General features: G+C 49.2%; 1 protein-coding gene across 2 annotated transcripts in view; it reads left to right on the forward strand.

The window, feature by feature from the left end:
• ATF6 (activating transcription factor 6) overlaps positions 1 to 13,605 on the forward strand; it is a 1,839,477-nt gene that overhangs the window by 1,818,087 nt on the left and 7,785 nt on the right. For both annotated transcript variants that reach the window (XR_015309808.1, XM_086964422.1), the window contains exon 15: positions 9,132 to 9,216. Coding sequence is in view for 1 of the 2 variants with exons in the window: in XM_086964422.1 (XP_086820548.1) it covers positions 9,132 to 9,216 (85 nt within the window). In the remaining variant the exon portion in view is untranslated. The remainder of the gene's footprint in view (positions 1 to 9,131; positions 9,217 to 13,605) is intronic.

The raw sequence follows: 13,605 nt of genomic DNA on the forward strand, positions 1-13,605 counted from the left end.
TGACTGGACTCAAGTCAAAATTAATGTAACAAGTTAGTGTGCAACTTTTTCACGTGGAGCTTGAACCCAAGACAGCATTCTTCCCTCCTACAGAGTTGTGCTAACGACTCCCAGGAAAAGAGACAAGGGCCTGCACTGGAGAGAGGTAGCTGATACAGAATTCTTTCCAAATATTCCTGACCTTAGACTAACCGCTGGCGTCAGACTGGATCTAGATGGTTTGAGCAGCACCCCTATGTGCCGGTAGGTGGTGTCATTCAACTCCATGTCTGTGCCTTCTGCACTTGAAGTGATGTGCGTGGTACCTATCTAGCTGCCACCCCAGCGCGCTGACATGGTTTCCTTGCTGCGCCAGATAGTCCTGGTCTGGTTTAAACTACCCTCAGTCATTTTTCAACTAGCTTTTTGTGATTTTTTTTTGTTGACTTTTTGAGAGTTTTTCTCTAGGTGTGAGGACTGTCTCCCAAGAAACTAGCTGGTTTCAAACCATGTGGTGCCTGTCACAAGCAGATGTCTGTGACAGACACCGACTTAATGTGTTTCTCGTACTTGGAGTGCGAGCATAACTCCAAGACTTGTGAGGACTGCTGTGCCGTGCACCCGAAGGAGCGATCCAACAAGCATAAAAAATCCAAGAAGGCAAAGGTCTTCAACTTCACCACACCTGTCCAAGTTGTCTAGGCCCAGGGGCATCGCCATCTCAGGCCTTGCACTTAGTGGAGCCTGAGTCAAAGTCTGCTCTGTACTTCCATGAGTTTTCCAGGACCCCTAAAAATGGGTGTCCTGGCCCCTCTGGAGCGCCTTTTGGCCCCAAGAGTCCGGAAGGGGCCCCTATTGGATCCCCGCTGATGGGGATCCACAGCAGAGCCATTGGCTAGAACAAGACCTTCCTCAACGCCCGCTCCAGTGCCGATGCCTCACCGCAGTGCCGTCCCATCCTCATTCCTGACTCTGGCACGGAGCAGGATAGGAGTCACCTGACGTCGGGTCCAGAGCCGACGGGGACCATTTTTTCTGAAGCGGACCCTGTGCCTTTTACTATTGATATTTAACAACAAGGGGTGGTGATGGAAAGAGTTTCTGAATTAAGCAGAATACTCTCACTCAGTCAAGAGATCAGGGCTAGATCTAACACCGTTTTTTAGCTCACTGCACCATCCCAGCTCAGGACCTGGCTATATGCAAATTAGTCTGTTCCTGTCCCAGTGCATGATGGGAACAGGGCAAACCAAACTACCAAGCCAATTCTTACACTGGGAAGGAAACAAGGTTCCGGGGACCGGTTTCTGGCATTTCAGCCGTCGTCGGCCCGGCTTGCTTGAATCCTGATGGTGCAATGAGCAAGGGACTCACATCTGAGTATACCCTTCCACGCTTAGGGTGGACAAAATATTTATCAACAAGGGGTGGTGATGGACAGAGTTTCTGAATCAAGCAGAATACTCTCACCCAGTCAAGAGATCAGGGCTAGATCCAACACCGTGTTTTAGCTCACTGCACCATCCCAAGTCAGAACCTGGCTATATGCAAATTAGTCTGTTCCTGTCCCAGTGCATGATGGGAACAGGGCAAACCAAACTACCAAGCCAATTCTTACACTGGGAAGGAAACAAGCTTCCGGGGACCGGTTTCTGGCATTTCAGCCGTCGTCGGCCCGGCTTGCTTGAATCCTGATGGTGCAATGAGCAAGGGACTCACATCTGAGTATACCCTTCCACGCTTAGGGTGGACAAAATATTTAACAACAAGGGGTGGTGATGGACAGAGTTTCTGAATTAAGCAGAATACTCTCACCCAGTCAAGAGATCACCACCCCCTTTTCTGAATCGTTTTGTCCACCATAAGCGTGGAAGGGTATACTCAGACATGAGTCCCTTGCTCACTGCACCATCAGGATTCAAGCAAGCCGGGCCGAAGACGGCTGTAATGCCAGAAACCGGTCCCCGGAAGCTTGTTTCCTTTCCAGTGAAAGAATTGGCTTGGTAGTTTGGTCTGCCCTGTTCCCATGATGCACTGGGCCAGGGACAGACTAATTTGCATGTAGCCAGGTTCTGAGCTGGGATGGTGCAGTGAGCTAAAAAACGGTGATGGATCAAGCCCTGATCTGTTGACTGGGTAGGAGTATTCTGCTTTATTCAGAAACTCTGTCCATCACCACCCCCTTTTCTGAATCGTTTTACTATTGATAGGCCTGGAGAGGGAGGGGAAGGGGAGTGATATGAGAAACCTTATGATTACCAGCATCCCTTTGATGAGTAGGACAACTGGTATGAGGAACTGGTGGAGTCCAGTGGAATAGACACTTCGCCTGGTGTGGTCTACCTTGGCCTCGGAGGAGGGTGCCTCTTTTGCTATGGGGGTGTGTAGGGCGACTGAAGTCTTAGACCTTAACCTGCCCTCAGTTCTTGGCCGCGTGCCTCAGTGAGAAGCAGAAAAGATTTCAGTTACTGATTTTAAGGAACCTGTTGCCATCTAATATAGCCCAGCTAGGTTACATCCTGTAACTGATCCATGGCTGAAGCTGCATGATGCTACCTTGTGGTGCCGAAATGTTATTGTTGAAAACATTTTTTTGTACATGTTTGACGCCAGAAAGAGTATTCTTAATATGAGGAATCGAAATTTGCCTAGCATAGTAACGGTAAGTTTCAATTCTATTAAGGACACGGAGGCGAGGATTATGCTTTTCTCTCTTCGCTGTTTATTAACAAAAACACATAGCAGCCAGAAAAGCAAAACTTGTAAAGGATACGATATACCACCCAACACTGGGATAAACATATCACAAAAACATCAAACACATGGGATAAACTACAACTCCCATCAGTCCATAATCATAGTCCTTCCATAGTGTCCACTGCGCTAAGGTAGGGCGTCCTTCCTGTGATCCCTTCCTCTTTCTTCGCGCGAGTCACGCCAAATCAACCACGATCCTGTTTAGATTCGCTACCTGGAAGGAAAAACAACAACTGCGTCAGCGCCGCAAACGTTCATATGTAATTTGAACAAGGCAAAAAACAATACAATGCCGAACGTCAGAAGCAAGTACTTTCAAGTGTTATTAACCACACCAATACATTAAAGCAAGAACCTTCAAGAGATTTTACTTACACCAATACGGGGAGGGATCTCCGCCGGAGAGTGGGTGGGATAATCCTCGCCTCCGTGTCCTTAATAGAATTGAAACTTACCGTTACTATGCTAGGCAAATTTCGATTCTATGTCAGGACCGGAGGCTTCAGATTATGCTTGTTTAAAGCTGACCGACCACCAAACTCGCAATATCCACCACTGGCTTGAAATAGAACCGTTTGAAAGTGGAATCCGAGGACCAATCTGCAGCACGCATTAAGTCCTCCAAACGCGCTCCCAAGGAGAAAGCTTTTGAGGCCATAGCACCTCTGGCCGAATGAGCTCCAAACTGCTTGGTATCAATGCCAGCCTCTTGCAATATCCATCGTACCCAACGGGCTATGGTGGGAGAGGATACCGCCTTATGCGGTTTTCGCAGTGCGATCAGGAGCTGCTGTTCGCCCGGAGGACGAAGTTCTAAAGTCATATCTTCATATGCTTTCAGGCATTGGACCACACATAGTTTGGGAACGTCCACGAAGGCCGGATAAGATATCGATCTCGTTGCGGACTTCGTTCGACGACCCACCGTGAAGGTAACTCCATCCGGAGAGAACACTCTCGCTGAGATATCCAAAGCACGCACATCAGATACCCTTCGACACGACACCAGGCACAATAGCATGGCCAATTTTGCCGATAGTTCTTTCAGAGAAAGATACCTATTCTGTTGCCAGGAAAGGAAAAGGTTCAAGACCAAATTAACGTCCCAAAGGACAGAATACCTTGGCTCCGGGGGCAAATCCAGACGTACCCCCCGAAGGAGCCTGCACACCAGGGGATGTTCCCCAACCGGGGCACCGTCTATCTGGTCGTGTGCCGCCGAAATCGCCGAGCGAACGGCATTAATTGTTCGATAGGCCAGACCACTAGTCGCTAATTCCGCCAGGAAATTTAGGACGTGAACGATTCCTGCGACCAGGGGATCCAGATCCCGTCGAAGACACCAACGCACCCACCTGGACCACGCTGATCTATATCTCTTCGTGGTACTGCTGGCCCATGCTTTAGACAAAAAGGAGTCAGCTGCTCCCGAAAGGCCAGGGAGCGACCAGCGTCTCCGGAAAGCCTCCATACCATGAGGCGGAGAGAACCCTGCATTATCAGGGGATGCGGGTCCCCGTCTGGATTGAGGAGAAGATGAGGGAGCAGGGGGAGTAGGATTGGAAAATCCCAAGAAAGTTCCAGAAGAACCGGAAACCAAACTTGCGACCTCCACCACGGCGTCACCATCACCACCTCCGCCTGCTGGCGGTGAAGATGGGCCGCCGATCTCAGTAACATTGAAAAAGGAGGGAAAGCGTACGGGCGCTCCTGACTCCAGTCTTGTAGGAACGCATCCGTGGCCTCCGCCAGAGGATCCGGCCTCCAGCTGAAAAACCTCGGTAACTGGAAGTCGAGACGTGACGCAAACAGGTCCACCGAGAACGGGCCCCAAATGGTCTGCAGCCAATGGAACACCTGCGTGTCCAACTTCCAGAGACTCGAGTCCCGCAGGTACCTCGAGTGCCAATCCGCCACCTGGTTGGCTCGACCCGGAAGGTACTCCGCTGTCACCGAGACCTGGTGGGCTAGGCAGTAGTCCCAAAAATCCTTTGCCAGGTTCGCCAAGGCTTTGGACCGAGGGCCGCCCAGGTGATTGACATAGCGTACCGCTGAGATGTTGTCCATCCGGAGAAGGACGCATGAGGACGCTGAATCCTTGGTCCAGCAACGGACCGCGAAAGAACCTGCGAGGAGCTCCAGACAATTGATATGGAGTTGCTGCTCCTCTGACGACCAGCCTCCGCCTGTGGAGAAATCGCCGCAACGGGCGCCCCAACCAGATCTGCTGGCGTCGGACTCTATCACTAGATCCGGAACCGATCCGAAAATCGCCCGGCCGTTCCAGGCCTCCATGTGGGAGAGCCACCAGGACATCTCCTCCTTTACCTCGTCGGACAATGGGACCAACTGTTCGTAAGAGAGACCCTTCCGAAGGTGGTACGCCTTGAGGCGCTGAAGGGCCCGATAATGAAGCGGACCCGGAAAGATCGCCTGGATGGAGGACGAGAGGAGTCCCACCACCCTGGCGATCTGACGTAGGGATGTGCGCTCCCTGGCGATCGTCTGCCGGAGTTCGTGCCTGATCTTGGCCATCTTCCGCGATGGCAGACTGAGCGAGGCCTGCACTGAGTCCACCAGGAACCCCAGGAACTCCATCCTCTGGGAAGGTGTCAAGACAGACTTGTCCTTGTTGATGATGAAGCCCAGACCCTGTAACAACGTTACCGTTTGGTTGAGCTGAAAAAATAGCTTGTTGGGACATTGCGCCATCAAAAGGATGTCGTCTAAATAGACTATCATCCGGATGCCCTGACTCCGGAGGACCTCCACTGCTGGATGCAACAATTTGGTGAAACACCACGGGGCCGAGGAGAGTCCGAAAGGAAGGGCTGTGAACTCGTAAATCTGGTCCCGCCAGAGGAACTGCAGGAACCGACGGTGAGGCGGGTAGATGGGCACTACCAAGTAAGCGTCCTTCAGGTCCAAGCGGACCATCCAGTCGTTCACCCGTAGGACGTCCCTGAGAAGATGGATCCCCTCCATCTTGAAATGGTTGTAAACCAACCAACCGTTGAACTCTCGGAGATTTATCACCGGTCTCTTGCCACCATCCGGCTTCCCCACCAGGAAGATGTTGCTGCGGAAACCCGAAGGATGCCGTGTTGAACGACAGATGGCGCCTTTCTGGCACAGCGCCAAGACCTCCTCGTCGATCAACCGGGCATCCTCTTGGGAAAAAAGAATGGGCCGTGGATCCCTTAAATGAATCGGCTGATCGTAAAAGTCTATGTGAAAACCACGCACTGTCTGAAGAACCCACGCGTCCTTCGTAAGTGCCGACCAGGCTTCCCGGAAGCAGGCCAGCCTCCCCCCAATCTGGACCTGGTCCGCCGGGATTACACTCACCGTGAGAGTTGTTGCTGATTGCGTCATTCCTGAAGCCGCCACGGCCTCCTCTGAAGCGTTGACCCCTGGAGGGGTAAAAGTTCGTGTAGTTGGCTGAGGAGTTGTACTGCCCTCTGCCGGAGCCTTGACCCTTATTCGGTTGGTTCTGTCCACCACGGCCGGACGTGAGGCCCCTTCCACGACCGGCCCCCCGGGAAAAACGTTGGTTAAACACCCTTTTTATTGTGGACTGTGCTTTGTCTAAGGATGAAAAGGTGGAGACAAATTTCCCCAATTCTTTAATGAACGGATCTCCAAATAGGCCGCCCTGCGCTACTGCTCCCGCCTCTGACGAGGCCAGGTCCCCCAGTTTAGGGTCTAACTTAATGAGCAGCGAGCGTCTACGCTCTGTTGAGAGGGCGCAATTAGCGTTGCCCAAAAAGATCACTGCCCTCTGAGCCCAATTAGAGAGAACTTCTGGTGAAATGGCGGAACCAGAAACTTTGGCCTCCTCCGCCATGTCTAGGATCTTCGTTAAGGGCCCTATGGTGTCTAAAAGCTTGTCTTGGCATGACCGCCAGGAACGGTCAATGCCTTTTCGCGGGTCCTTAACAAACTTCGCCATAAAAGTAGCCATTTTCCCGTCCAACTCAGGGGTCAGGGCCACTTTTCCCTCCAGTGTAGGCCGCGGACACTCTCCCCTGAGGCAACTACGTGCCTCCTTCTCCAGTGGCCTGCGTAGACGTCCCGCCACAAACTTCGCGACTTTGTCGCCCGGTGCCCAGGCTGCCGACCTCGGATGGATAATATCGTCCGGGTCAAGCATACCTGAGGCATCATGAGGCAACTCCGCCGCTGATCCGGACGGGCGCCACGAGCGCACTGAATCCTCGTCGTCATCCGTGTCCGCCGGGGAGAGCCCTCCATGGGAGGAAGGGGCTGTCGCGGTCGACCCCGAAGGGCCTTGGACTGGGAGCGACGCAGGGGTGTCAGGCTCTGTCGCCTTAGCCAGGAACGCATCCCGGAGGCGTTCAAAGGCATCCTTATCCACCCCTTGCGACCCTCCGGAGCCACTATCCCTGCAGACCTTCTTGGGGGCAGGGGGGTTAATCACAGAAGAGGCAGGGACAGAACCCTGGGCACCCAGAGCCGTAGAGGCCAATTTAGTGCACTCCTCCACAATGCGGGCCGAGAGTCTATCCTCCATAGGCCCCACGATCTCCTGCACACACCTATAGATGGACTGATCTACAGCTTCATAAAACTCATCATCCCCCAAGTATTGGTGGGTTTCCTCCTCCACATAATATCCCTCTGCCATGACCAAGTCCTTTAGGGCAGGGAAAAGGAGGGTTAGACTGGCCCAGGCACCAGCAATGTGGGCTAACCAAAGATTAGCAAGGCTTTTAAAAATCTGGCACACAGACAGCAAGAGGCAGCACTCCTCGTAACGCGCTGACCCTCTTAGGCAAGACCGGGTCTCAAGCCGCCCCCCAGCGCGCTCACAGAATAAAATGTAAAATACGCCGAGCAAGACCGGCAAGTGCTGAAAGAATACCGCCCGCAGGCGTCAGCGCGGTAAATCCGCAAGTACAGACCCACAAACGGGCGTCAAGATACTGGGGCAATACAACCCTGGCCGGGCGTCACGGTGGGGCAGCAGTCGAAGGCTCTGGCGCGATCGCTCTCCTCAGCGCGGCTCCCGATGAAGGGAAAGACGCGCTGAGGAGAACGAGACGCGGCAGCGCCCTCTAGCGGCAATCGAAGCGAGCCGCAATTCCGGGGACAGTCGCGTCAGGGGCGAAACGTCCCCGCGACAAAACAAGAAAATACGGGCTCTGTAAGGGAAAACAACGTTTTTCAAACCCCACAACAAGAGCCCACACAATCGATTAATACACACAGTACCCAAAATCCCAAACGCTCTCACCACCCCAAAAACGAGGGAGAGAACAGGAAAGGCACTTAACTGGCTGGGAAGCAGCGAAGAAAGAGGAAGGGATCACAGGAAGGACGCCCTACCTTAGCGCAGTGGACACTATGGAAGGACTATGATTATGGACTGATGGGAGTTGTAGTTTATCCCATGTGTTTGATGTTTTTGTGATATGTTTATCCCAGTGTTGGGTGGTATATCGTATCCTTTACAAGTTTTGCTTTTCTGGCTGCTATGTGTTTTTGTTAATAAACAGCGAAGAGAGAAAAGCATAATCTGAAGCCTCCGGTCCTGACATAGAATCTAATGAAAGATTATGTACCCATTAGAAATGTCGTTCATAAAATAAAGTACGTTTTTCTTGTGAACGTGCAGTCCTTCCTCATCCTATCTCAATTCTTTGTTTTCAATGTTGTTATTGCCGTTAGGGCATGTCATCTGCATGTCCTGTAATTATTTATTGTTTCCTTAAATATTTTTTCTTCCTACAATTAATCTGCATATCGATATGACATCCATCTATGACAACACATACATCTAGAGACTGATGTTGAATGACTTTGACCAGTGACACTGACCATTTTGTTTTTGCTTGCTGTGACCGTAGTGTACGTATTTTAGAATTCTTTTTCATTTATAGTTTTTTATATCCTAAGCAGGGGTTTCTTATATCCTAAGTAGGGGCCAGTGTGGTACTGAAAGCTTGTGTACAATACCATTTTAGAATGTTTTTGTTAGGCAAGTGTTTTTTTTCTCTGCGTTAACGTAAATTTTGCTAGTGCAAAAATGCAACTCGCACCAATTAAAGTATAATTGTATTACATTATTGTGTGCTAGTCCAAGTAATAATGTTTGTCTGGAATTTGGAAACCAGTCTGCTCTATTATTTGGAAGAGATGAAGATAATTCATCATGCTTTGGTCTGTTTCATTTAGGCACAAATCTCGACTAGCTCTATTTTACAGAGATGTGGTTTTCTTAACTTGGATTTGAAATTGCAAATGAAGGCTTTGCATTACCTGATCTGGGGCAATAGGCAGCTGATCAATGTATTTCTCAATTGAAAAACACAATTTTATTGATTTAAATTCCAATCAGTACACACATCTCAAGTATTTTAAATGTTTTTCAGGATCACCTACTGTTACCAGCCACTAACCGTAATAAGACGATGCGGCCAAAGATGTCCATAGTGTTGCCAGCTATGAATATTAATGGTAAGTGCTTGTTTTACTTTGAACAAATTGGGACATTGAGTTTTAGGGATGTTGGAGAGTTGTGTTCCTTTTTTGTTTAGACCTTCCTCAGTAATATCATTTTTCATCTAGATGTGTGGAGATATGTTGTTTCTTAACGTTTTTTGTTGGCATGTATTGATGTTTTCACAGGTTTTTCCCTGTTAATCAAAGCTTAAATTGATAATAATTACGACCATTTGCACAATTGTCCAATTGATATCAGGTGAAATTTCATTTATTTCTCTAGTCTTCTTTTCACTAAGGGATAGGATAATGCTGCCGAACAATTATTTTAATGAAACGTGAGTCTGACAGTCATCAGGCTTTCACATCTCTTTTTTTTTATTCAAAGAATTACCCAGTTTATAATACACTTTATAATACTGATACTGTGTTTTGTAGTACATGCTGCTTAGTTTTTATTTTATTTTTACTATTTTGCACCCTTTGATAAGAGAACCTTCTAGGTGCTAAAAATCATCCAAAGTTGACTCACAAACTTTAGAACTGAAAACGGCAAAATCAAGACACATTCTCAAAGTGATGTTAAGAATTAGAGTTGAGTGATGTTAAGGATTAGAGATGGGCAAACCTAGCCTTGCTAGGAGTCTGTCTTGGCTTTGAGATCCAAAGTACGAACAGATCCATAAAAAGATTTGCCATTTAAATGATACAAGTGTCTTGTAAAAATAAAATAAAAACTCTTTCAGATAAAAAAATGGGTTGTGTCTTGAATAGGCCTGGGCGGTAAATTCCGTTCCACTCGCGGAATTTGGGTAATTTCGCAAATATGATTTTTACCATCCCCAATGTCATGACGATTCTGACATCTGATAGGAGTGTACCAATGTATGCCAGTTTACCATGTCCAGTGTGTGTATTTAGCCAATAATATTGTCATTGAGGATGAACCCCTCAATGACGGAGATTACATTTATTAATACATAAATATATATATATATATACACACACACATATACACACTCAGTAGAAAAGCACCCTTCTAAAAGTTATGTGCTCATGGGACCTGCCTCTTAATGTCTGTCTTTAACAAGCATTGGCATAGCCAATAGGTCTAGCTTTTGGGACCTTCTAAGTATTTAGTTATGCAGCACTATATCCTTGGTGCAACAACATCAGCTGTTGCGTGGCTAAACACTTATAAGGCCCCAAAGGCGAGCCCTATTGGCTATGCCAATGCTTGTTATTTTTTGTTCTTGTGGGAAACCGGGATAGTGCCAGGAGGGTCAAGGGTGAATGGCAGGCCATGGGGGTGAAGGGTGAGTGCCAGAGAGGTGAGGAGTGAGTGCCAGGGAGATGAGACGTAAGAGTCAGGAGGGTCAGGGGTGAGAGGTAGCTCTCCAGTGCCAGGCCAGACTTGGGTGAATGCAAGAACCTCTGAAAGGCGGGTGCCAGGTCACTCGTAATCTTAGTACAGGAGTGGGGTGCGCAGGAGAGAGTAACATCTTCAAACAAGAAACTATTCAAAATCCTGAAAACTCCACTTTATGGTCTTGCAACCTTATGTGGAATATAATTAGCAAATGAATGGGCTTCCGCAGTGGACTTGCAGCTTGTTACAGCAACTTATTGAGATAAAGTTTGCATTGCAATTAAGCCAAAGCTAACACAATGTGAATTAGCAACGGTAACATTCGCAATGAACTAGAGACAAGTTAAAAAAGCACCCTAGTATTGAACAGAGGAAACAGAATAATAGAAATGGGGCAATATTGGTCTCCTTTTCACAGCTGACAGCCAAAAAAAACAGGATGTTGTGGAGGACTCAGATTCTGGTGGAAGAGTAAATTTTTCTTAAAACTTTTTTTTTTTAAAAAACTCTTTAACACCACCACTCTTCAGGACAACCTCGCCAATCTAGGACTCAAACAACTGGTAAACACCCCCACCCACCACGCCGGACACACGCTCAACCCAATCTTCTCCTCCAGCAAGCACATCTCCTTCCATCACGCCACAGAACTCCATTGGACGGACCACAGATGTGTCCATTTCAACTACAGAAAAACCACGACTCACCACCAGCCACAACAAATCCCCAGTAGAAACTGGAACAAAATTACCACCAACCAGCTCGCCACATCCCTATACCAAAACCCTCCCGCCAAATCATTGTACCCAAATCAAGCAGCCATCAACCTCACACAATGGATCACCCACAGCGCTGATGAATTAGGACCCTTGAAAAACCTTCAAAACAAGCCAGGTAGCAAAAAAGCCCCCTGGATCAATGACGACCTTAAAAAATCCAAAAAGACCTGCCGCACCCTCGAGAAAGCCTGGCGAAAAAACCCAACCACAGACAACATGACCGCCCTCAAGAACGCCACCCGCAAAAACCACCAGCTGATCTGATCCACCAAGAAATCAGCATTTAAAGATCGACTCGACAACATTGCCCACAACAGCAAGGAACTCTTCAACATAGTCTAAGAATTTACCAACCCCACCGCCGGCACCAACGACCTCACCCCCTCTCAAGACCTCTGCGACTCTCTAGCCTCGTTCTTCCATAACAAAATCGCGGACATACATAACAGCTTCAGCAACCAGTCCACTCCCCTTACCTCCGAACCGAAGCCCCCCACCACCAACCTTTACGCCTGGAACCCAATCAGCACTGAAGACACCATCCGCTTAATGAACTCCATCCACTCCGGATCGCCAACCAACCCATGCCTCACCACATCTTCATCAAAGCCGACTCCATCATCGCACCCTATCTCCGAGATACCATCAACTGCTCCCTCAACACCGCCACCTTCCCGGAAAGTTGGAAACATGCCGAACTAAGTGCCCTCCTGAAGAAACCCACAGCAGACCCCACCGAACTTAAGAACTACCGCCCCATTTCGCTCCTCCCATTCCCTGCCAAAGTCATTGAGAAAACCGTCAACAGTCAGCTCGCCACCTTCCTCGAATCAAACGGCTCCCTCGACCCATCACAGTCCGGCTTCCGAGCCAAACACAGCACCGAGACCGCCCTCATCGCAGCCGCAGACGACATTCGAACACTACTTGACAACGGAGAAACAGCTGCCCTCATCCTACTGGACCTCTCCGCAGACTTTGACACGGTCTGTCATAGCACCCTTATCCAACGCCTCAGCAACGTCGGGATACAAGGAAAAGCATTGGATTGGATCATCTCGTTCCTCTCCGGAAGAACCCAGAGAGTCCGTCTCCCCCCGTTCAGATCAGAGGCCACTGAAGTCATCTGCGGCGTACCACAAGGATCATCACTCGGCCCCACCCTCTTCAACGTCTACATGAGCCCCCTCGCATCCATCGCGCGCCAACACAACCTCAACATCATCTCCTACGCAGACGACACCCAGTTGATCCTCTCCCTCACCAAAGACCCAAACACCGCCAAAACCAACCTACACGAAGGGATGAAAGACGTAGCCGAGTGGATGAAGAACAGCCGTTTAAAACTGAATTCAGACAATACGGAAGTCCTCATCCTAGGATCATCCCCCTCTGCTTGGGACGACTCATGGTGGCCACCAGCCCTGGGCAGCGCACCCAAACCTACTGACCACGCACGTAACCTGGGCTTGGATGTATGATGTTAGCACGCACACTTTTACCACGCATACCAATACCACACATTTTTTACATCGCAATACCTTTACAACGCATAGTGCTTTGGGTGCTGGATAGTGAATAGTTTAATTTACTATTCCAACACCAGTCCCTGTGGACACTAGGGAAGGTTATTGGATAGTAAATTAACCTATTCACTAGCCATTCCCTGTCAGATTGCCTCAAAGCGCTATGCGTTGTAATGGTATGCGATATAACAGATGCGTGGTAATGGTAGTGCGTGCTAAAAGATGCGTGCTAAAGTTTGTATACCCCTGGGCTTCATCCTAGACTCCTCCCTCTCGATGACCCGACAAGTCAACGCCATCTCATCTTCATGTTTTAACATCTTACGTATGCTCAAAAAGATCTTCCGCTGGATCCCCACCGAAACAAGAAAGACAGTCACCCAAGCACTTGTCACAATCCGACTAGACTACGGTAACACCCTCTACGCCGGAACCACAGCCAAACTACAGAAAAAACTCCAACGCATTCAGAACGCCTCCGCCAGACTCATCCTAGACATCCCCCGCCACAATCACATATCCGGTCACCTGAGAGACCTCCACTGGCTCCCCGTCAACAAGAGAATAACGTTCCGTCTCCTCACCCACACACACAAAGCCCTCTACGACCTAGGACCCAAATACCTCAACACGCGCCTGGCCTTCTACACCCCCACCCGCCAACTACGATCGTCCAACCAAGCCCTCGCCGCGATTCCTCGCATCCAAAGATCCACCATGGGAGGAAGAT

Source organism: Lissotriton vulgaris, chromosome 1_1 (assembly GCF_964263255.1).
Source record: "Lissotriton vulgaris chromosome 1_1, aLisVul1.2, whole genome shotgun sequence".
Classification (NCBI taxonomy): domain Eukaryota; kingdom Metazoa; phylum Chordata; class Amphibia; order Caudata; family Salamandridae; genus Lissotriton; species Lissotriton vulgaris.